General features: G+C 37.0%; 2 protein-coding genes across 5 annotated transcripts in view; both read right to left on the bottom strand.

The window, feature by feature from the left end:
• Positions 1–15815, bottom strand: part of si:ch211-45c16.2 (mitogen-activated protein kinase kinase kinase 13) — a 43991-nt gene extending 28176 nt beyond the window's left edge. For 2 of the 4 annotated variants that reach the window (XM_053497097.1, XM_053497102.1), the window contains exons 1-2: positions 15727–15813; positions 2668–2763 (exon numbers count right to left, since the gene is read on the bottom strand). The gene's annotated coding sequence lies outside the window, so the exon portion shown is untranslated. Of the gene's footprint in view, positions 1–2667; positions 2764–4255; positions 4311–15726 lie in introns of those variants that run through there. The other 2 variants (XM_053497098.1, XM_053497099.1) reach the window with 2 other exon arrangements.
• A 2629-nt stretch (positions 15816–18444) lies between these two features.
• The window catches only part of trpm2 (transient receptor potential cation channel, subfamily M, member 2), a 29266-nt gene continuing 25784 nt past the window's right edge, over positions 18445–21926 (bottom strand). Inside the window, exons 27-29 of the mRNA XM_053496615.1 lie at positions 20951–21038; positions 19886–19973; positions 18445–19459 (exon numbers count right to left, since the gene is read on the bottom strand). Of these exons, the coding sequence (XP_053352590.1) occupies positions 19431–19459; positions 19886–19973; positions 20951–21038 (205 nt within the window). The 3' untranslated portion in view covers positions 18445–19430. The remainder of the gene's footprint in view (positions 19460–19885; positions 19974–20950; positions 21039–21926) is intronic.

The raw sequence follows: 21926 nt of genomic DNA, 5'->3' as shown, positions 1-21926 counted from the left end.
TTAATGCTCTTCCAACTGGAAAATATCATACGGCACGTGCTCATAATGGTCATATCTGTTTACTTATTTGTGTAGCATTGTTTATTTGCACAGACTGCCTCTGAAATTAAATCCAGCACTAGCTATGGGTTTAAGTCATATTTAAACACGAAATGTATCCTGTATAAACATTTCAAGATGTGCATTTACTTGCTCAAAGAATTTACTCAAACTATAACCATTTTGACATGCAACAAGCAGCTCTGTCCGCTGTCAAGTGCTTAATCTGGCAAAAATACAGTACAACAATAGACTTTTCCTACGACTCTGAGGTGAGGTTAGGGGTTCTGCATTACGAATTGTTACCAGAATTCAGTCTCATTTATGACCAGTTAGACACTTCACAGGGTGTGCCCCTTCCTCAGCAGATGAAAGTATGGACTGATAGAAAAAAAAAAAAAAAAAATTCCATGAGGGTTACCAGGAATTCAAGCTAAATTTCTTCCCAAGAAACGCATCGTGTCACAAAATGTTACCTCTAATTGGGCAAATGTGTATTTTTTTTTATTCTGACAAAATTTCAGCTTACTGCCCTTTTCACCCTGACAAATCTTTCTGATCGGGTTAAACTGATCCCACTAAGGTAGTTAGATTATGTGAGGAAAACCAATCTAGGCGATAGTTCCTACTACTAACCCACCATTATACATTATAATATTATTGTGTGTGTATATTTATTACTGTATACATGTTACGCATGTGTATGTTAAGCAAATGGGCAATACATGGCCTAAAACCCTGTCGAGTAAAAATCCCCGGTCGTCTTATCTTTATGCTGTGAGGGTGGAGAGCATTTGCAAATAAACAAATATCTGAACTGAGAAACATTTACAACGAGTATGGCTGTAAACCTCAGGCAAAGATTCTGGATTTAAGAATAATAAATCTTGATTAACAATTTAACAATATGACCCTAACCGCTGGTGCTTATATAATAAAAAAAAAAAAAAAAAGAAAATGTTGATTACATTTTTTTTTGGTTCCCCCTGACAGGATTCAGGCACAGTAACACCTGATGGGTTTTTCCCAAACTGTCACACACATGCGCAGGAACAGCGAGTGTAATCAGTTTTACTACTGCCAAACAAACATTACGTGCCACCGTGCACTTTTATTTCTACTTTCCTGTGTCTATGATATAAGAGGAGGTCAGGAGTTGAATAAAATAATATTAATTTACCTTACACCGAGCCTTAAACATTGTTTGGAAAATCAGAAAAAAAATTGAGTATTTGAGTGAAACTTGCAAGTATTGATTTAGCATTTATTCATCAACATGTGGTTCTAGGGTTACATGATGGGCTCGATACCTGTGCGTCTACCTGCTGATGGGCTTACAGTCGACCTAAAGAAAGCGACGCACAGTGCTTTAGTCTTTTAACCTGTCCAGCTCCCTCATCTCCACATCTGTACACTCTGCTCAAACAGACCATCTTCCAAAACCTTCAACTTTTCATCCTAAGCAGATTGGACTAAATCTGCATCTTTAGCTGTACTTAAATAGCACATGGATTCAGTTCTCTGAAGCAGCCAACCCACAGAAGTGCCTGAGCTTCGTCTTCAATGACAACGGAGGTTTTGTAGACAAATACAAGCTGCAGAGATGTGGGCAATCGAGCTTCAGGTTGCAGGTAAGTCTTGGAACATTAAATGTTCTTGAGGGAAAAAAAAAAAAATACAACCATCATGACCCTCATGAAATCAACAAACCTGAATTATCTGGTTTATGGTAGACTGCTGTAGAACTGGTAGGTCCAGGGAAACTTAACAGAGCTTTTAGAGATAAAAAAAAAAAAAAAAAAAGTAGTAGCACCATGTTAGGTTAACGCACACGGGTCTCATAAGTTCAGGACTGGGAGGGCACACACAAAATTAAAATCATCAGGTTAATTTAACACCGATTACTTCAAATTGTGTTTATAGTCAAGATGTAAGAAGAGGACATCAGCTTTTCAGGCAGTGAATATGATATGATGTGCTAAATTAAAGACTTTATCATGAATGAATAATAAAAACTGCTGCTGACAAATGTAACATGAGTGTGTCCCCTAACGTGTGCTGTTGCAGGAGTTACATGGAGAAGAACCGTTTCACTGACGGAATAATAACCATAATATACACACCACCGAAAGGTAACTAATACCTCCTTATGGGACAATCAGCATTCACCCAATGCATAGCACTAAAGAGACACAACGTACAGTTAAATTTTAAGTCGACAGTCTGCTAGCATGTCTCTGCTTCTGCTGCATTTTTATTCACCTTCTGTACCGACAAAAGTTGTGCTGCACAATTAATTGGATAAATAGATTCAGGGGCAGCTCAGTGGTTAAGGCGTTGAACTACGATTCAGAACTGCACTTAAATTGGTCATGTGGTTACCACTCCCCCTCGCCCAGAGGAACCAATTCACAAAACTGAAGCTTTCACTTCGCACGTAGGTTAATGAAAGTATTTATCATTGGTCCGCCATTGAGGAAACGCACAGAATCTTGTACACAAAGTGAACTTAATTTCTCATACAGTAAGTAACATTGGAAAGCTGACAGACTTCACAGCTGTCATTTGCATTGTGCGTCTCTGCTCAACCACGGGGAAAAAAAGCAAGCACGTAGTTAAGACATTTACCTGTGCTGAGGGTGGCGAGCATGTCTTACAGCAATATCTGAGGAAAGCTCATATTCAAAGCCCTCCTTCTTAGCTCACTGCACCTTCCACTTCAACCTAAACATGCACACACAAACACACACAATCCAGGTCACTGGCCAGAAAGCAAGCTCAAGACTAAACAAAGAAAGCAAAAGGTTGTGTCTAATCAGTGTGTTGATTGCAAAAAGCAAGAGATCTGAAAGAGTGTGTGGCTTTGTTTCTTGAAACAACACAGAGTTAGTGTTTTGTACAATATTTATCTATAAAGGAGGGAAAGCCCAGATCTAAATATAGATCAAGATTCCTGACAGACGAGAAAGAGTACAAAGGCAAAAGAGGAAGATTCCAGGGATTAGAAGAAACAATAGGCATTAGGACAAATTATACAACAGCGCTGTCGAGTTTCTGAGGTCGTCAGTTTCCTGTAATAACACTCATTTACAACAACCTCAGGGAATAAAGTATTTAACAAAATGCCCCCAAAAAATAAAACACACACCCAACAGCAGTGTAGATTAAATTAAATAAGTTTAATAAAACTCCAACATCTACAAACATATTTTAGCACAATATCAATATTACAGTGACGTATCTCCCAGTATATAAATCGGTGTATTCATAATATCGGACGAGGGAAAAAAAAAAAAAAAAAGAAATCCCATGTAAAAAAGTACTCGGGAGTGTGCGGGACACTGGAAGCGGTGTTTGTTTGACAAGGCCAATGCATGATGTTTATTTACCAAACCTTTCACCTAGCAGACAGAAAGGCAAACAGATGAATGCGGGAGATACGATGGCAGTCTGGTTTCGAGTGCTGAGCAGGTTTTTAACAAGACGGAGGTGAACGACTGCAGTGTTGCAGGACTGGGCTCCTAAACAGCAGCTGCTCAGGCCTGACACAATCCTCTGGGGTAGACAAGTGCATGTGCAAGTGTGTGTGTGTTTGAGAGAAAGAAAGAGGGGGGAGGGGGGGTCTCTGCTTAAAATGAGGGAAGCACCATGTCTAATTGGTGCCTCCCCAGCCACACCCTAAGGGTGTGATGTGTGCTCTCTAGACCCTTCACGTGACCAATGAAATAAGCCATTACATTAAAATAGGTAATTTCACACATGACTGCTCCGGTCTTTGTGATTAATGTGGAATTGGAAATGACATCAGATCAGCGAAAACATGCACCTTATGTTTTATAGAATTTCTCCATAATGCAAGGTTTTATATACAGTACTAAAAATTTACTTCCATTTCAAAACATGCTTACGGATATTAATTATTGTGCTGTATATTCCTTATATGAAAGTGGTGCTAATTTTCTTTACATAAGGTGAAAAAGGAACCATGTGTCGAATAAATAGCTAATTATTTTAATGACATGCTAATTAAACACATAGTTAGGAGCTACTGAATGAGGAATTTTAATAACCAAGAAGTCTGGTACTGTAGTTATAATTCACCAGCTGCTGTATTAGTTCTGCACTGATGAGCAAAGAACAACACGTAAGCATTTAAACATTCCACCAAGACACTACATGGACGATGAGACTACAATTGTATTAAATAGAGATTTACTTTTACTCAAAGGCGGCACCGATGCAGTACTCATGGATCAGATGTGATGACGGCGCTGGAACAAAACAGTCTTTTTCCTTAGTTATGGGATCGGATCAGATTCATTTTTATTTTTACCCTCAGTCTGCATTTGGGAAGGATTTTTATATACGGTAACTCAGTTTAAACATCCGAGTTACAAATTTACACAGATACAAGCGTACTGCCATTCTATGAACATTCGCAGATGCATACAAATAGCATCAGAAGTAGCAACAGAAGTAGCTCACGTGTATAGCATAAAAAAAATAAAAAAATAAAAAAAAAAGATAAAATAATGGCGGTCCTTTAAAGCTGTCCCGATGGAGAATAATCCTAACTTTGGAAAATCCAGAACAAAACAGTTAGGTCCATTACTGTGGATTGGTATGCTTTACACATTGTGACATTGTTCGTGTCAAACGTGTACAAGACTCACTTTGTCGGACTTAAGAACAAATCCGACTTACAAACATGCTTCCAGAACGGAAATCATTCACAAGTCACAGACTACCTGTATATATGCATACTGTATATACTTACACTTAACCCTAGCGCAGCAGAGGCTAGCCTGTTTGGGCCAATCCCACAGAAGAGCTACTAAGGACTCATAGTTTGCTGTGTATGGGGCTGTGTAACCACAGGCTGGTAAGAGTGCCCTTGCTGACCCCCCTGTACACTGCTGAGAGCTCCTTCAAAGGGAACATTAGAACTGGAACATGCAGCAATCGAAAAAGGTGACCCAGTTTGATGGACCATGTTTTCTTTTACATCAAGTTGATGGCACATGCATCCGGCCTCACTCATCAGGGCGATATACAGCTCCAAGAAGCACTATGGAAGGAAGACATGCCAGGGATGATGCTCAGCATGATGCTCTGGCCAATGTTCTGCGTGCATTCATGTGAAAGTTACTTTGTCTGCAAAGATTTTTGATGGTTATTAAATGTCAATGTATTCTGATAGCAGCGACCTCTTTCAGCAGAATAATGAGCCCTGGTCCACTGCAAAATCTTGTAGTATTGTTTTGAGGAACATGACAGATGTTGACTTGAACTCTTTCATGTTTAAAGTCGCCGCAAATTCCCCAGATCTCACTCTGGTTGGGAAGGATGTACAAGACCAACAGGTCTGATCTAATAAATAAAGACTTTGCAACTTATTGAATTTAAAGGACCTGCTGCTAATGTCCTGATACCAGATACCACAGGACACCTTCAGAGTCAGTGTCTTAATGGTTCAGAATTGTTCTGAGGGACCTGCACAATACAGGTCCAGAAATGGGTGTCCAGGTGCACAGAGATGGGTGATTTTACAGTTATGATGGATATGCGCAAGTGAGAGACTGAAAGCTTTGGGTTGTGTCCAAGTCATACTTTTAGCTGTGCATTGTATCCTATAAATAACCACTTAAGTGAGAAATTTTTATTTTTCCAAACTTGCTCTCATATTAATTTTTTTTTTTTATTATATTATATGGACATCAAAAGGGTGCAATCATGCAGTCTCTAGAAGTTTTATAAAAATGCATACTTGAAGCTCAGCTCTAAGCAGGTTATTAATTAACTTAATATTACTTGCTGATACCATTACAAAAAAAAAAAAAGTTTCTACTGAAACTGAAAAAAAAAAAAAAAAAAATGTTGTGCAGTCCTGCTGCACAACATGACTAGGATTCCAAAGATCCTTAATCGAAACACACCACCAACATTAGCCTGACATATTAATGATGATAATTAAAAAAAAAAAAAAAAAAAAAAAAAAAAATCACAGTCTCAGGATTTGACACACAGCACGTTCAACCTGACATGCAGCCTATTGCATAATTGTGCCAATGCGTCAGGGACTTTCCTGTTTGTTTCAGTTTATTATTATACGATTTTCTGCTCTAGGCCATACTTAAAACCACAACCAGTGTCCAAACCACATTAATAACTTCTCTAAGAGTAATCATAGTACTACCACCACCACAGCAATCAAATATGTGATTCAGCTGTTATTTTGTGACCTAAAACAGGAATTTAGGTGACTTTTATTTCCTCTCTCTTCCCCCCCCCCCCCCACTCGCTTCAGGCTACTGTTGCTGACTGAAAGAGAGACAGCCGTGGGCCAGCTCTGTTACCATCGCTCATTACTATTTCAACAAGATAGGAACATACGTACCGACAGCTCCTGTGTCCCCTGCATGAAATTAACACACTGTGTCCCTTACATGAACAAGACCAAAGCAGTCCTCTAGCAACGTGTGGAACAAAAATCAGCACATCAGACTAAAAAAAGTAAATAAATCTCCAGTCCAATTCACTTTTAATTCATGGCTTTTGTGGCAGTACTGGCCCTCTCTGTATCTGTTGCAAAGCTAGATAAAAGAAAGAGGCGTGGCAAAACAGCATGTTCACATGATGCAATGTACCTGAGTAGGTTTATCCAAACCAATACTCCTAACTTTTTTTGTCTGCTTGATTGTATTATTAGTGTTTTATGATGATACTTGTCGCGTACGAACATCACACTAAATAAACATCAAAAGAGTTTCTTGGTTGTGAGTTGAAGCTGCAAAATGCTTGCATGCACTCATTTTAGCTCTGTAGTGACCAAAGACAGTAAATCACAGGGTCTAAAATTATTGCCTCAGCACCTTTTAAATGTGCCCAATACAAGAAGTGAGGTTGCTACAAACACAATAGCGAAAATGGAGAAACAAGAAGGGATTCATTATATTGTATTTATACTAAAGGATCCCGAGCGGGGAGAAGGCGAGGCCAGACATGTCAGCCGTGTGGAACTATTTCAAAGTGAATGAAGACGACAAAACAGAGGCGGACTGCAAAGTGTGCTCAGCAAAATTGTCCAGTGGAGTCTCAAAAGGTAGCTCATTTAACACAAGTAATTTAATCAAGCACCTAAAATCCCAACACGACAAAGTGTTGTCCAAAGCGGCAGTTTACAACAAACTGAAAAAAATAAAATAAAATAATTGAGTTGCACGGTCACTGTTTAAATTTTTTTCAAATAATTATTTATTTTGTAATATGTTGCATACAACATGCTTTTCATTTTTAATAAATGTTCTTAATTCCAAACTAGTCCCTTGTTTTTTGTTAAATTATATGACGACAGCTGTTACCTGTAAATTTAAATCATATTTTTATTAAGTACTCGGTATCGGCGAGTACTGAAATGCAAGTACTCGTTTTCCAAAAGAGTGGTATCAGTGCATCCCTAGCGGGTATTAAAAAAAAAAAATGCCATCTGTTAAATTTTAAGAAGAACTAACAAGTTTTTTTTTTTTTTAAATGATAAGGACGTTTTCTATTTAAATTTTTAATCTTTTCTTTCCATGGGCCAACTGAGATGAAACAAAGCCTAAAATGTTACCTCAAGTTCAGCCCAATACACCTGTAAAAAACCCATTAAAATTTGTTCAGTAGATGCGTGCACAAAAACTCCTAAAAACATCTTGATGTGTTTTATTACTCAACTTGTGTTGTTCCAAATAACATTTTCGAAAATATCTTCAGTGTACAGACATGCCAACTTTACAGTTTTCATAATGTGTAGATTTTTTTGGGGGAAAAAAAAAAAGAACCAAAAAAAAAAAAGAACCAAAAAAAAAAAATCATAGGCCTATTATAAGAATCTACTCATCTTATAACTGTTATTAAATTCAGCCAAGCTGTTATTGTAATCAACTTTTTTTTTTTTTTTTTAAAGAAAAATCTCTGAAAACCCAGCAGAGATTATCTACACCCTGACTTCCACACCATCACCCAACACACACTTATCAATCCCACACTCAGACATGGCAGGTACTTCACAGATCGAGTGCCATCAAGTCCTCTTGTGAGCCAAGTTTCGGCACAGGTAACGCACCCTCTTTAGACATGCAGGAGTCGAATGCGGCCCTTACAGATTGCACTGTGGGTTATGTAACCAGGTTAAAAACGTTCCCCAGGAGAGACAGCGGGTCCAATACCAGATGGCCTGCCAATCCGACCTCAAATTCAACTTCTGTGTCAGCAGCCAAACAAGAGAATGCAGAAAGAGACCATAGGCTACTGCCCTAAATAAATAGATTCAGACCACGGCAGAGCGACGATCAAGAAGGACGCCTTTCTGAGAACGATCTAAAAAAGAAGTCAATCTGAAGAACTGACCGTTGCTTTTGTTTAGAGGACAGAGATGGGACGGATGCTAGTGAAAAAGGAAGGGGCAGTAGAGCAGAGGACTGCAAGAGAGGGAAAAAAAAAAAAAAAAAAAAGAAATGGGGAAAGGTCCCACGTGTGTGTGTTAATATGCTCCCTACAAGGCGCTGCAGGCAGGGGTAATTATAGCAGCACGCTGACCTGTGACGAACGAACACCACAGCATTAACAGTATCATCTAGTTAGTACACCCTATTTTAATTCTGTTTATATATTAAAAAAAACAACAACAACAAATAGACCAAAAAAAAAAAAAATCTGATCATAGCAGGTCTTCATATGTGCACCATGCCTTCTATTATTTAACAAAATTGCAAAGGCAAAACGTAAAATAAAAATGTGTGGCCAATACAAAGTACCCCTTAATTGCTTTCACAGGATTTAAGCACGTATTAAGATTTGGGCTTGTAAATCTACAACGGAATGACTGAAAAATAAAAGCATTAAGGTTTTGGAATGGCCTAGTCAAAGTCCAGACCTCAACCCCATTGAAATGCTGTGACAGGACCTTAAGAGAGCTGTGCATTAGTGGTCATCCAAAAACCTCAAGGAACTGAAGCAATGATGTAGGGCCGCAGCTATCGAATAGTTCAGTGATCGAGTATTCTACTAAAAGTGTAATCGATTAACCGAGTAATCGGATAAAATGTACTTTGATTAATTAAACAGCAATGTAAAATATATAAGAGAAACAAAGATTAATTGGTTCTTTTTAGGAAAATCTTATATTTTTTAAAATGCATACAGCATATAAAAAATAAACATTGTCATTATTCACAGTTCAAAGGATAGCTTATACCCCCATCTCACTCATGCAGTTTGACTCACAGTGAGATGCGGTGTTAGGCACCATAAGCCACCGCGATTGAAAACATGTAGGTGAGATTAGAGGTATTAAAGTTACGCGAGATGAATTAAGTGCATTACAGTGCCATACATTCTTATTTTAAAGCCTTTTCCCGAATGCAAAAAAAAAAAAAAAAAAAAAAAATCTCAAATTACTTTAAGGATCAAAAAAAGTAAGGCACACATTAAGATAAATAATTATACAAAAACACTGAAGTGTGCAACTAAACTTTCAGAAGTAAAAGTTTCAAAATCTACATCTCAGGCATAACATAAGCCTTTACTGGAAATTTCTGTCCTTTTCTCTTGCTGGTTTCTTCTTCTCTTGGCTCGCTTATTATTTTAATCGCTCCCTTCCATTTCGCAGCCCACAACAGAACATGCCATCAAATCAAAACATAGCCAACTGTTTGCGTCTCCATCCGCTTTGTGGGTGACGTAAGCGCTGCTTCTTTGTTGGTGTTTACTGGCAGCTTGCATCCGGAAGTGCACTTTGTGAAAAGCGGGCGGTCAACAAATAATTGCGCAAGAACATAATGCAAGCTTTTAAAGTTAATTTAAAAAAGTTTCAAGGCAGAAGATGTTGCCTTGATAATTTTTTGTAATCGAATTACTCGATTTACTTGAAGAATCGTTTCAGCCCTACAATGACAAAGAAGGATGGGCTGAAATTCCCCCAGAACGATGTGAGAGACTGATGAAGTCATACAGGCAATGATTACTGCTGCTTAAGGTGGATCCACAAGCTACTGAATCGTGGGGGTCCTTAATATGGTTTCCCACAGAGTTTTTTTTTTACTTTATTTTTGGTTAAATAAATAATGGCACAAAGAGCAATCACAACAAAAGATTAAAGAAAATACATTTTAATAAATATTATTATTATATAGCAGTTCCACAAATACACCATCGGGAAGAAGTCGTCCATGCCCTTTTATCTGATCAGTAAAAGATTTCACAAATTAACAAATAAACGTACAAAAAAACCAAAAAAAAAAAAAAAAAAAACTCCATGAATTTACCCTGATAAACTCTGGTATGTGTTATGACATACTGTAATAACATTTTCCTGCCGCATTTTAATACTAACTGAAATTTCTCTGTTTTAGTTTTAAAATAGGATAGTAATCAGTTAAAAAAAAAAAAAAAAAAAAAAAAAAAAACGTTTCTGGTAAACATAGAACTTTTAGCTATGACTTTAAAATAAATAAAGTAAAACAAGTCAGAGCAAAATGTTTTTATTTCTGGTAGAGTCTAAGCTGCTGCCCAAATCTTGTCCCCCCTCCAAAAAACAAAAATGAACAAAGTAAAAACCAACACGTTCCCAAGCATAAGCCAACTGAAGCTTATGGACAATAAGATGCTAACTTTAACGCTCCCACATGGCTACAGTGCTAAGACCAAGTACGCACAACTTTGGGCCAAACACAAATAAAGATTTTAGCCCGTTACGAAGAGCACAACCCGAAGATAAACACATGCACATCCCCTGTTAACACACAAGAATGTCTATTATTTTCTATTTAGAAAAAAATATTTTTGAGGAAAGAACTGAATCCAAATGTGTAAGCAAATCTGTTTCTGGGGAGCCTTTAAGAAACCCTACACACAGCGTTGACCCTGGGGAGAGGAGGAGAGAGACAGCATCATTACTGAAATGTCACTCAGCAGGAAAGAGAGAGAGAGAGATACTGCACATGGAAAGTGAGGAGGAATGAAGGGGGAGGAGAAGAAGGAGTGAATGAGTCACACAGGGAAAGACACCGGTCCATGCTTTGCTTTTTGTTTGGTTTGGGCTTGAATGCACATTAGTAGTTGTGCAGCGTGGAAAGTACAGTACCAATGCAACACCAATGAGTTGTGTACATGTGTATAAATGTTAGCATTTTCAGTAATTTGCATTGAAAGACGTTTAAGTTTTACACATTAGCATACAATTTAATTCAGCATTGCTCTCACGCTGATGGGGAACAACACACAGAATGAAGGGTTTTTTAATTTTAAAAAATTATATACAACAGTCTTAGTCTTATCTGAGAGGAAGATGCGGCTCTGGACAAACTGCATAATATGGCATGCATTTCCTGTAACCAGACATTAGTACTTCCTGTTACTCATGACCTTGGTATCAATACGTTACTGAGGAATGCATTAAATCATCAAACCAGAACACAAAAAGGACAATGAAAGCAACAGACAATAAAAGAGGGAGACAGGCTGGTGTCTCTCTCTCTCTCTCTGGAGGGAGAGAGGGAGATTGGAGGACGGGTCTCTGTGTCAGCAGACACAAATTACAAAGAACTGATGTTGCGTTCAAACTAAATTCTAATTTTGTTACAAATACAACACAGTATGATATGCAGTGAAATGCTTATATGACTGTCTGTGACCTAAAATAGAAAGATTTCAGGGCAGGGGTGGCTCAAATGGTTAAGGCTTGTTGATTAGTGGGTTACTGATCGGAAGGTCGGGGGTTCGAGCCCCAGCCCGGCCAAGTTGCCACTGTTGTGCCCTTGTGCAAGGCCATTAACCCTGCTACCTAACTGGGATGCAGTATGTGAACAACTCACTGTGCTGTAAGGTTTATATGACAAATAAATTAAGCTTTATTCTTAATTCCACTACAGTAAAAGATATCAAACGGAAGAGTACAGTCTAGATATAGTAAAATCTTAAGGTAGAATTTCCAAAAACAATAAAATACGAAATTTGGGCTGGAATATACAAAAGATTAATAAAATGGAATTTAAACAAATTAAAATTCCAGAGGCTTCAACAATAAAAATATAGGAAAGTACAATATATGCTGTGTGTATACGACAGCAGCAGTATGATAAAAATATGAAGTATGAAATGATTGTGTGTGTGTGTGTGTGTGTGTGTCAGCATCCATGTGACTGTCCATGTTCCAAAGTGTGTGTAATTAAGTACAGTCTCCCCCACACACCCCTCTGCACTGATCATTCTGATACTCATGGAGTCTCCTTATGATTTAGGATGCAATATTTGGAGCTAAAGCAGTGAGGTACATAGGTTTTTAGATATTTTTTTTTTTCCAAAAGTGGCGCGGCTTCTGAACAGCAGGTCATGTGTGCATAGTGCGCCACGTCCTATTACGGTAAAGCACAGGAAAGAGTGATTACATAATCAGGTGCATGTTCTCATGAATTCAAAAATGCAGAAAATATTTCTCTTAAAATTCTATGATTAAAATTTCTAGCAGCTTAACAAAAAATAGAAATGATTTATCGGTTTTGTCTTTCTTGCCCCATCTTGCTGTCTGTCTACCATTCAAAAAAAATAAATAAATAAATAAAAACCTACCACCTTTTTTTCATCAGCTTTTTTCTTGCTTGGTTTCCCTCAACTCTTTCTTGGTCTCTTGCAGTCTCTCTCTATCAGTCTTTTTCTTAGTCTCCCTTTCTTTCTTGGTCTCTTAGACACTTTCTTCCCCCCTGGTTCATCGATTACTCCATCCTATCTCTTTCTGTACCACCAGTGTTTCTACCTACATCTCTTTAATTATTACATTATATTTAGAAAATGTGGTTAAATCATTAAGTTGATTGAAGTTGTTGTTTTCTCTGTCTGCCTGTCTCATACAGTGTTTCTTACTTGCTTCCTGTCCATGGGTATCTCCGCTTTTCTCCAAAAATGTTTACAGCAAAATAAAGCATTGCCGTCCCAAAGTGCACAGTCATGACCAAAAATCTTCCACTTGAACCATCAATGATTTTCCAGGGCTACATGTGAAACATACATTTTGGCCCTACACACATTGGATAAAACCCAGTGCCCACATGGTCACACCCTGGACATGACCTAGTAGTTATGGTTCTTCACGTTCGTCTGTGCAAACTGTACATGGAGTTCACAGAGACGAGCAGAGTCTTGTTACTTTCGGCAATCTGGACTGATCACATGGGTCAATTTTCAAACTCAGTCATGCAGGAGGACTCGCAAAGCTCCCCCAAGGTATACATAACAACCAAAAACCGACATCCCATCCCATCACACACACCAATCCGTGTTCCCTTCCCAAACAGCTGAAGCGACAAGTTCTAAGAAGTGCTTAGTTCCCAGGAAGTTGGGCAGCATTGTGTTCAAAGAGAAGTGGTTATTTATTCAACCCACAACAAAACATTATAATGAAAAGGCAAGTTAAAAACGTGCGAGTTTCCTAGTTTTAGAAGAGATTGGTTAGTGTCAGCCATCAAGTCTACATCATTTTCTGTAATTTCTTTTGTTTTGTGCATGACAATAAAACATGCACTCAAATTAAATCCAACTTTTTGGGAGTGTTTTACGGAAATGGCCTTTTTTAATGTAACATTTACAAAATTATATGAATGGAACAAGATTTTAAAAAAAGAAAGAAAAAATTAGAAAGAAAAAAATGAGCTTTAAATAAGGAGAAAATATTTCCATTTCCAGGAACCAGCTTGCTGTTAAAGTGAAATCAGCTCAAACCTCACACAGAGCTCTGGAGGGTTATAAACGGCTTATTAAAATGCAATGCACCTTATCTAAAAGTCATCTGGAGAACATGGTGCAGTTATGAGATTCTTGCGTTTAAAACTCACAGCGAGTACGAGCCTGAAAGTGGCTGCTGACGGTGCAGGTTATAATCATACAAGCCCGGCCACATCAGCAGGACGACGCAATAAACAAGGAGTCGTGAAGTGGTGTTTTGCTCAGCAGCTCCTAAAGGAAATCTATTGGATCATAATGAAAGTAACTGAATCGCTGAGTAAAGAAAACACACTGCAGCTGAAGTCCAAACAGGGGACTGGTCCTTCACCTAGACACACTTGTCATGTTGCTCATTTAGAAAATAAAAATTTTTAACATCAGGTGTATCTTTCATGAAGAATATCTGAACTGAACTAGAACTCATTATACCTCAAAGAATCAAACTGAATGTATAACGATTTTCATGCCTAAATAAACAAACTATAAATATGAGTTTTTTTAACATGCCAAAAAAAAAAAAAAAAAATCCGAAGGGATATTTAATGACATGAACAGGGATCATTATCAGTTAAAAAACAAAGATAAGTGCAGACAATAACACAGTCTGAATGAAGAGCTAAACTGTGGGCGAATGCCAAAAAAATAAAAGAATAAATAATAAAGTTAAAACATTGGCTAATTTACAACTTGATCAATGAGTTTACACAGTTTATTTTTGTAAGGTAAAGGAGCACTTCAAATGCAGAGTTAGTTTTGTCTTCATCAACAATTTTGTTTTCCAATTTGCATAGCGTAATATTTGCCAAAAATTTACTTTTTTAATAATTTTTTTTATTCAGACACATTCTAATTTCAATCCTCGCATGTGTTATTTTATATACTGTCCTATTCAAATGTTTGGATACGCCTTATAATTTAATTTGCGCCCGTAAGCAAATGTGTAAGCGTGTATAACGAGTGTGTTCGAAAACAATTCAATCGCAGAGTTTAGAGAAAAGGGCATACTGGAACGTTTTAACGGACTTGATTTTTAATAATGTAACGCTATAAAAATCCATTTCTGTTGCACCACTCAAAAGTTTCTACACTATAACAGAATCAGTTATAAATTAAGCTGATCACGGCCAAACCAAATGAAAACGAGCCAGTTCTGGTCCCTGACCGATACATTCTGATGATCTCCATTACAAAGAAGATTATAAGACTTTTGCACAGTTGAAAATCATTCTTCACAACATGTCAAAATACAATGTAGGAAATAAATCATTTAATTAATAAAGTCACATTACACACACACAATCAGACAGGCTCTTACAACTCCACTTAACTCTAACAAACCAAACTGAATATTAGTATAATTTTGCTGTCAATTACTTGATTTGGTGTCGATTTATACACTTAAGACAAATATTTCATAAAAGTTGAAGCCGACTAATCTTTAAATGTGCAGCTGCACCTACAATCAGTCAAGGTCCACTTCACTCAGCCAAGCCTTACACTGTGACAAATATCGTGCCTCCAATTATCGCGATATTTACGCTCGTATCATCAGTAACTCTGCGCTGCTATCATCATCATCATCATTATTATTATTATTATAATAATAAATCATCATCATCATCATTAACGTTATAGGAATACCGACCAACATATAACTCGGATATGAGTATCATTACGTTAATCATATTAATAGTCCAGCTAAGGAACAAGGTTATTTCGTGTATACAATCTTAAATTCGTGCTAAAGGCTAAAGTCTGTGAAATCGACAGCAGAGAGACCGGGAGCACGAAAATGCAAAACATCCCAGTTCCACGTCTTCCTGCCTTACCGGGGTTTTCATGTTAAAACCTGAACAGAAAAAGCGAACCCAATAAAACATGAACATTAAAAAAATCGTCAAAAGAAGTCATTAAAAAAAGCCTCCATACCGATGAGTTCCTGCTCCTCGCCCGTCGCCTGGAAACAGCAGATTTTTTTTACGGGAATCCGACGGTTTAATCAGATTCTGAAGCTCGTGAGCGCCTACGTCACTTCCGTGTTTTTTCTCCCTCCCTCTCCTGACGTTAATTCTGTACACCTGTAACCGTGCGCGAGCGCGACTGTGGCTGCGTTACTAACCAGCACAGTACTACATACACGAGTGCACTACATAAGAGGAGGTAAATATATATTACTTAAACACACTATTTAGTGCACTAGCGTTAACATGGAGCTAATTGGGATTTCGCCTGTTGAGAGGCGCAAAACCGTCATCATTCTTCTTAAAAACAACAACCTAAAAAAATCTATTTACATTTTTTAAACTTACATTTATACTTATGGGCAAGTTCTACCATCATTTATTTAAAAAATATATATATGTAAGCGCGTTACTAGTTTTACCAAGTTTAATTTAAAAAATGATTTAAGTATATTTTTGTTTGTTTTTATCATCTGATTTTACAAAATAATTTTAGCAGATTAATACATCTTTATATTGTTTAATATAACATAAGCATACATTAAAATCAAATGAATTTAATGAATTTATTTGTCACATACACAACTATACCTATGCAGTAAAATGCTTATATGACCCAAAAGAAATAAAGGCAGGGTAGAGTGAAAAGATAAAAAGGATTTTTACTGCAAGGAAAAAATGGACTAAGAGAAATGTAAATTGTAATTTTTTTAAATATTTAAAATTTGGACAAAGGGTCTGTGTTTGCATAGAGTTTGCGTGTTCTCCCCATGCTTGGTGGGTTTCCTCTGGGTACTCTGGTTTCCTCTCACAGGCAAAAGACATGCAGATTAGGCTAATTATTGTTCCCAAATTGCCTAAAATGTGTGTGTGTGTGTGTGTGTGTGTGTGTGTGTGTAGATCGTAACATATCTAACAGTGAGTACTTTACAAACATTCCAAATACTCCTGACATTGTAATTGTTAATGAGGTTATGAAATCTGTATGTATTGTTGAGGTAGGCTGCTGTTTTGATCTGTATATGAATATTTGCTATTATTCTAAACTATTGAAATATCAACCCCTGGTAGAGCTCATCCTCCGACTTGGATATAACTGTAGATTAATAATTCTGGTACAGTATTTAGAAGTTTGGGTCATGTCCATAAGAGTGTGATTAGCGGGATGCAGTTAGGGGGGTTACAAAAAAAGAAGACAAAAAGGCTTGCAAAATTCTGCTCAGTTTCAACCATTATAGGGAGCATGCAAATATGGAGACGGAGATGTTTTCTTTATCCCTAATGTGCTGAGTATCATAAATGGAAGGACTTGTACAAGTATGTGAGCCATGAATTGTAGATCTGTCACCATGTCAAAGACTCTTCCCAGAGTATTTGGATCTTGTTTCCTTTGTAATGTCCTTCAGATCCAAATAAAAGTATTCATGTGTGTGTGAATGTTGACTTAAGGTCATAAAATATGAACAAATACAGTGGTAATTACCATTGGCTTCTACGGTCCCTAGTTTGAATACAGAGGTTTCTAGATGGATGTATGGTGTAGGATATAATAGCATTATTTCCTAACATTTCTATTTACTAATAAGCAACTAATTTGGGATTTATAAGCCAATTTCCTTATTTCCTTAAAAAAACACTTTAAAAAAAGTCTTAGCATTAACACACATATTAATAACACATACAATACTGACAGTGTTTTTTCTTTCACAGACACCTGGGGTTAGTACTGACAGGGGGTGTGCACATTGCTCACCACTCAGAGGACCAAAATCCCTTCTTTTGGCAGTCAAAACCTGGATACAGCTATATTCTGGTGCATCACTGCAGAAAACTTAATGAATATCTTAAAGATTATTATTATATTATATGACTCAGGCACATCCACATTTATGTGAATTATATAATTAGAATAACTTTGGAGAAAGCATTTACAAAGGGATAATTTGTATTATATACACTAGAGGGCAGCAAAAATTTACAGTATGAGAAACACTGAGACTCACTCATTTACTCATCGCATATACAGCTTTATCCTGTATACAGGGTTGCAGGGACCGGGAGCTTATCCCAGGAGACTTAGGGCACAAAGAGGGTACACCCTGGACGGAATGCCAATCAATCAGCACACACATACACAAACTCACATGCTCATTCACACACTATGGGCAATTTGGTAATGCCATTTAGCCTAATCTGCAGGGCTTTGGACTGTGGGAGCTAACGGGAGTACCTGGAGGAAACCCACCAAGTACAGGAAGAACATGTAACCTCCATGCACACAGATCCTGAGGCAGGAATCAAACCTGGACCCTGGAGGTGCAAGTCGACAGTGCTGACCACTAAGCTAGTGTTCCGCCAGCACTGAGACACAGGTTTAAAAAGGTAAATAAATACATTTTAAAATCAGGACCTTAATGAATTCTGAGAATCTTTGCACCCAAAAACAGTATATACTCAAGTCCCACCCCTAGGACTGGAGGACATCTTTAATTCTATTAAAGCCTTATATCTGGTAAAATCTCATACATCTTGAGAACTGATTTGCTAAAGTCTCTATACTAAAGTCGTCTTGAAGATGACCTAAAGATGAGCTAGCTTAACTTTGAAGCAATCAAGGAAACCTCCAATGATTAAAAAATACTATACCACAACGATAACAAAAAGGAAGCAACACAGAACTGGTTAAATGAAAACTTTTTATTTGCAAACACACCCTAAGTAGTTTTCACATGCCCTTGGTGATCTTATTAAATTTAGTTTTAAGAGCTGCATTCATGTCTAATTACTGTACATTATGTCAAAATTATTAAGTACAGAAAAAGAACCGTCATCCAGCCAGCAAAACATTTAATTTCTAGTTCATTGTCAGTTAACATGTTGAATAAATACCATACTGACAGTCAATACCTTAAATGTAATTTTTTAAACTACTATTGTAAATTCTGTAATTAGGAAAAGAAAATCCAATAATGAACCCTTAATGTCTAACTTTAAATTTTAGAAAACAACAGAAGTAAACAGGAGTAAACAGAAGAACAGAATCCCAACAAAGCAAAACATTAGTAAGACATTTTTCTCAGGTTTTCCAGCATATGATAACCGAATCGCTTGAAATAATGGTTTGAAGTCTGTTAAGACTCAAGTATGTTTGCGTTAGATCTCAGTTCAGCTTATGATCCAGATGAGAACAAGACGTAAACCTGATTTACCTAAAGAATAATTCATAGTCTAGATTATGCAGACGATGGTGCCCAACCCTCCTTCTTTGTCATCTGGGCATTGGGCCCAGCAACGGCACAGTGGTTTTGTATAGGAATAGGGTTAAGAGTCTTGCCTGATGGACCAACAGTATGGCAATTCAGAAAATGAATACATTTGTAACACTTACACCAACTTAAGCAACCATTACACCAAGTAAGTGCATTAATATTATGTGTAGATCTGTAATTGATAGGTTTTTATAGCAAAAAAAAGTTTAAGCAACCCACAGCCTCAACCACCTGAGCCTGCATCACTGCATTACCTTGCAGTACAATACAATACAATACCTAACCTGTACAATTATTTTCATTTAAAATAATCAAAAAGATGATTTATAATAATAAAGATAAAATATTTAATAAAATAAAAGAGTGATGCATTCTTTCAAGTTTGAACATGACAGATAAGGACTCACTCTTGCAGATTCTCTTGATTGTCAGCTGTAGGAGCATAAATTGAGGAGTCAGTGTTAGTCACACAAGCTATAAGGAAAAGGTGGGTAGGTTTAAAAAAATTGGTCTGCTCTCTCCATGACACTCGAGTGCTATTCAAACTAAGTCATACGTACAGTAAAGGATCTTACGGACTGAGTGTAGATTAAAAATATTTGAGTTCAGTATGTTTTTAAACAGAAATCTATAAAGAATGTGGTAAAAATGCACTATATTTTTTGCATGAATCTACTGTTTATAGTTAAAGAATACAATATGTGGGTTAAAAAAATAAAGAATGGCAAATAAGAGTGAAAATGTTTAGCCTTAACTAATTACATAGAATTGACTGGATGATAACTGATTTGCAAAAGCTACACAAGGCTAAAGTATTTTTTTTTGTGTGTGTAAAGAGAAGAAAAGCAATAATCTTACACATTACAGGAGGATCCTGTTTGGATCGGAAACCCTGAGATGTAAGTGTGTCCATGATCCACTGTAGTGCTTTAGTTGATTGACAAACCTAGCACAAAAACAGACTTTCTTATTTAAAAAAAAGTACTAATTTAAAAACAGCAATAACAATCAACAGCCAATGCGTTATGTTAAAACATAATGGTCAGCTGTTCTGGAATAGTTCTGTCATTTACGGCATTTGGCAGACGCTATTATCCATCTGAGCAATTGAGGGTTAAGGGCCTTGCTCAAGGGCCCAACAGTGGCAACTTGATGGTTGTGGGGTTTGAACCTGGGATCTTTCAAACCATAATCCAATGCCTTATCCACCAAGCTACCCCTGACCCCCTGTCAAAATTAGTATTGTCAAGTGCATTTGGAAAAACCATTAAGCACCTTGATGAAACTGGCTCCTATGAAGACCATCCCAGGAAAGCAAGAACAAAACTTATTTATGCTGAGTTCAGTATGTTCATTTAGAGTTACCAGTCTCAGTAATTAAAAGCGCTTCGATTTAGATAAAGGCTTTACAATACATAAGTAGTAGACACATCTCAATATCAACTGTTCAAAAGAGATTAGTGCATGTTTTGGATGCCTTTAGCATTGTTTTACAGTGTAGAAACAAATTTTAATCAGGAAAGCCCACTGAATTAAAAGGTATGTCCAAACTGGCACTGTCAATATGTCCATATGTTTTAAAACCACATGCATTAAAAGTGTCCAGTTATAGTCAGGTGTACACAAACTTTTGGGCATATTGTTTATTTTTGCAGCAATTTGAATAAACTCCTTACTGATTTAAAATGTTTTAAAGTAGAAAGTACTGCATTAGAATAAAAAAAAGACATCGGATTTATTTACTTTATGTCGTAGATTCATTGGATTCTAGTAACTGGAAATGGGCAAAACAGTTATTTACTGTAGTTTCATTTTAGACAATATGATAATTCCAGATTTGCATAGTATTTTTGTAATGCACTTAATTTCCATTATGTTCTATTAAAAATAATAATAATAATAATAATAATAATTCTTTCTGACCTGCTCCTCCAACCGGCCAAGCCTTTTTTCTATAGACGCCAAACCCCATGCTTGTCCATGCTCTATTATTTCAGAAATGGTTCCAACCCTGAAAGAAAATAAGGCTGTTTATATTAGCCTAAAAATCATTACCAAATAAAACTGCCTTGAAAACACTGTACATATGCTTTATATATTATATAGTTACATTAAAAACCTATGACAGGCACTTTAGCACTTAACTAGGAACATAGCCATGTCAGACTAGTTCTTATACCATGGTGCTGTAGAAGGTGTTAATTAGCGTTTTATTTTTAAAACATTAGCTCTGACAGTACTGTTGGATGCAAAGCAAATCACAGATCATATACAGGAAAAGACATGAAAAAAATATATTATTGCATAATTGTTGATATGATGAAGTTTTTATGAAGAACAGTGCCAGCTTTTGGGAATAGTCATTGGTAATATAATAAAAACTATAATTAAGCAATACCACATAAGAGGCAGTGCTGTTGGAGTGTGGTATGGTTGTGATGTGGTCATAGGCATGAGCTGATATCCAGTACAATGGCACAACCTTGAATGGGTTATTGCTTTCATACAACAGTTCTATAAACACCGTTTATCATCAACAGATTTCAAGTAGCCAAACCAACAAATATGCAATTATTAACAGAGATCAGGTGAGGAGAATAAACCATGGAGGACCATGATGGAAAGTTCTGAGAAACTTAACGGATTTACTTATTCCGCTTAAGAATCTCAGCTAACTTTGGAGGTTCCAGGGTTGAGCCCCAAATTAGCATTAAACGGAAAGCTAGTGCGCTATGCACTGTAGGATGCATAGGGAACAAGGTAACAATCCCTTGTTCCACACACTAAGTGCCCTTGATCAGGGGTTAGAGAGGGATTTCAGATTTGGGTTCAGCCTTGTGTTAGAAGCTGGTTTGCTTTGTTGTTTGTGTTAGCCATGAACAGAACAACATGGACGGTT

This window comes from Clarias gariepinus, chromosome 5 (genome assembly GCF_024256425.1).
Source record: "Clarias gariepinus isolate MV-2021 ecotype Netherlands chromosome 5, CGAR_prim_01v2, whole genome shotgun sequence".
Classification (NCBI taxonomy): Eukaryota; Metazoa; Chordata; class Actinopteri; order Siluriformes; family Clariidae; genus Clarias; species Clarias gariepinus.
The sequence above is the reverse complement of the archived record's forward strand: the minus strand, read 5'-3'. Positions and strand labels throughout refer to the sequence as shown.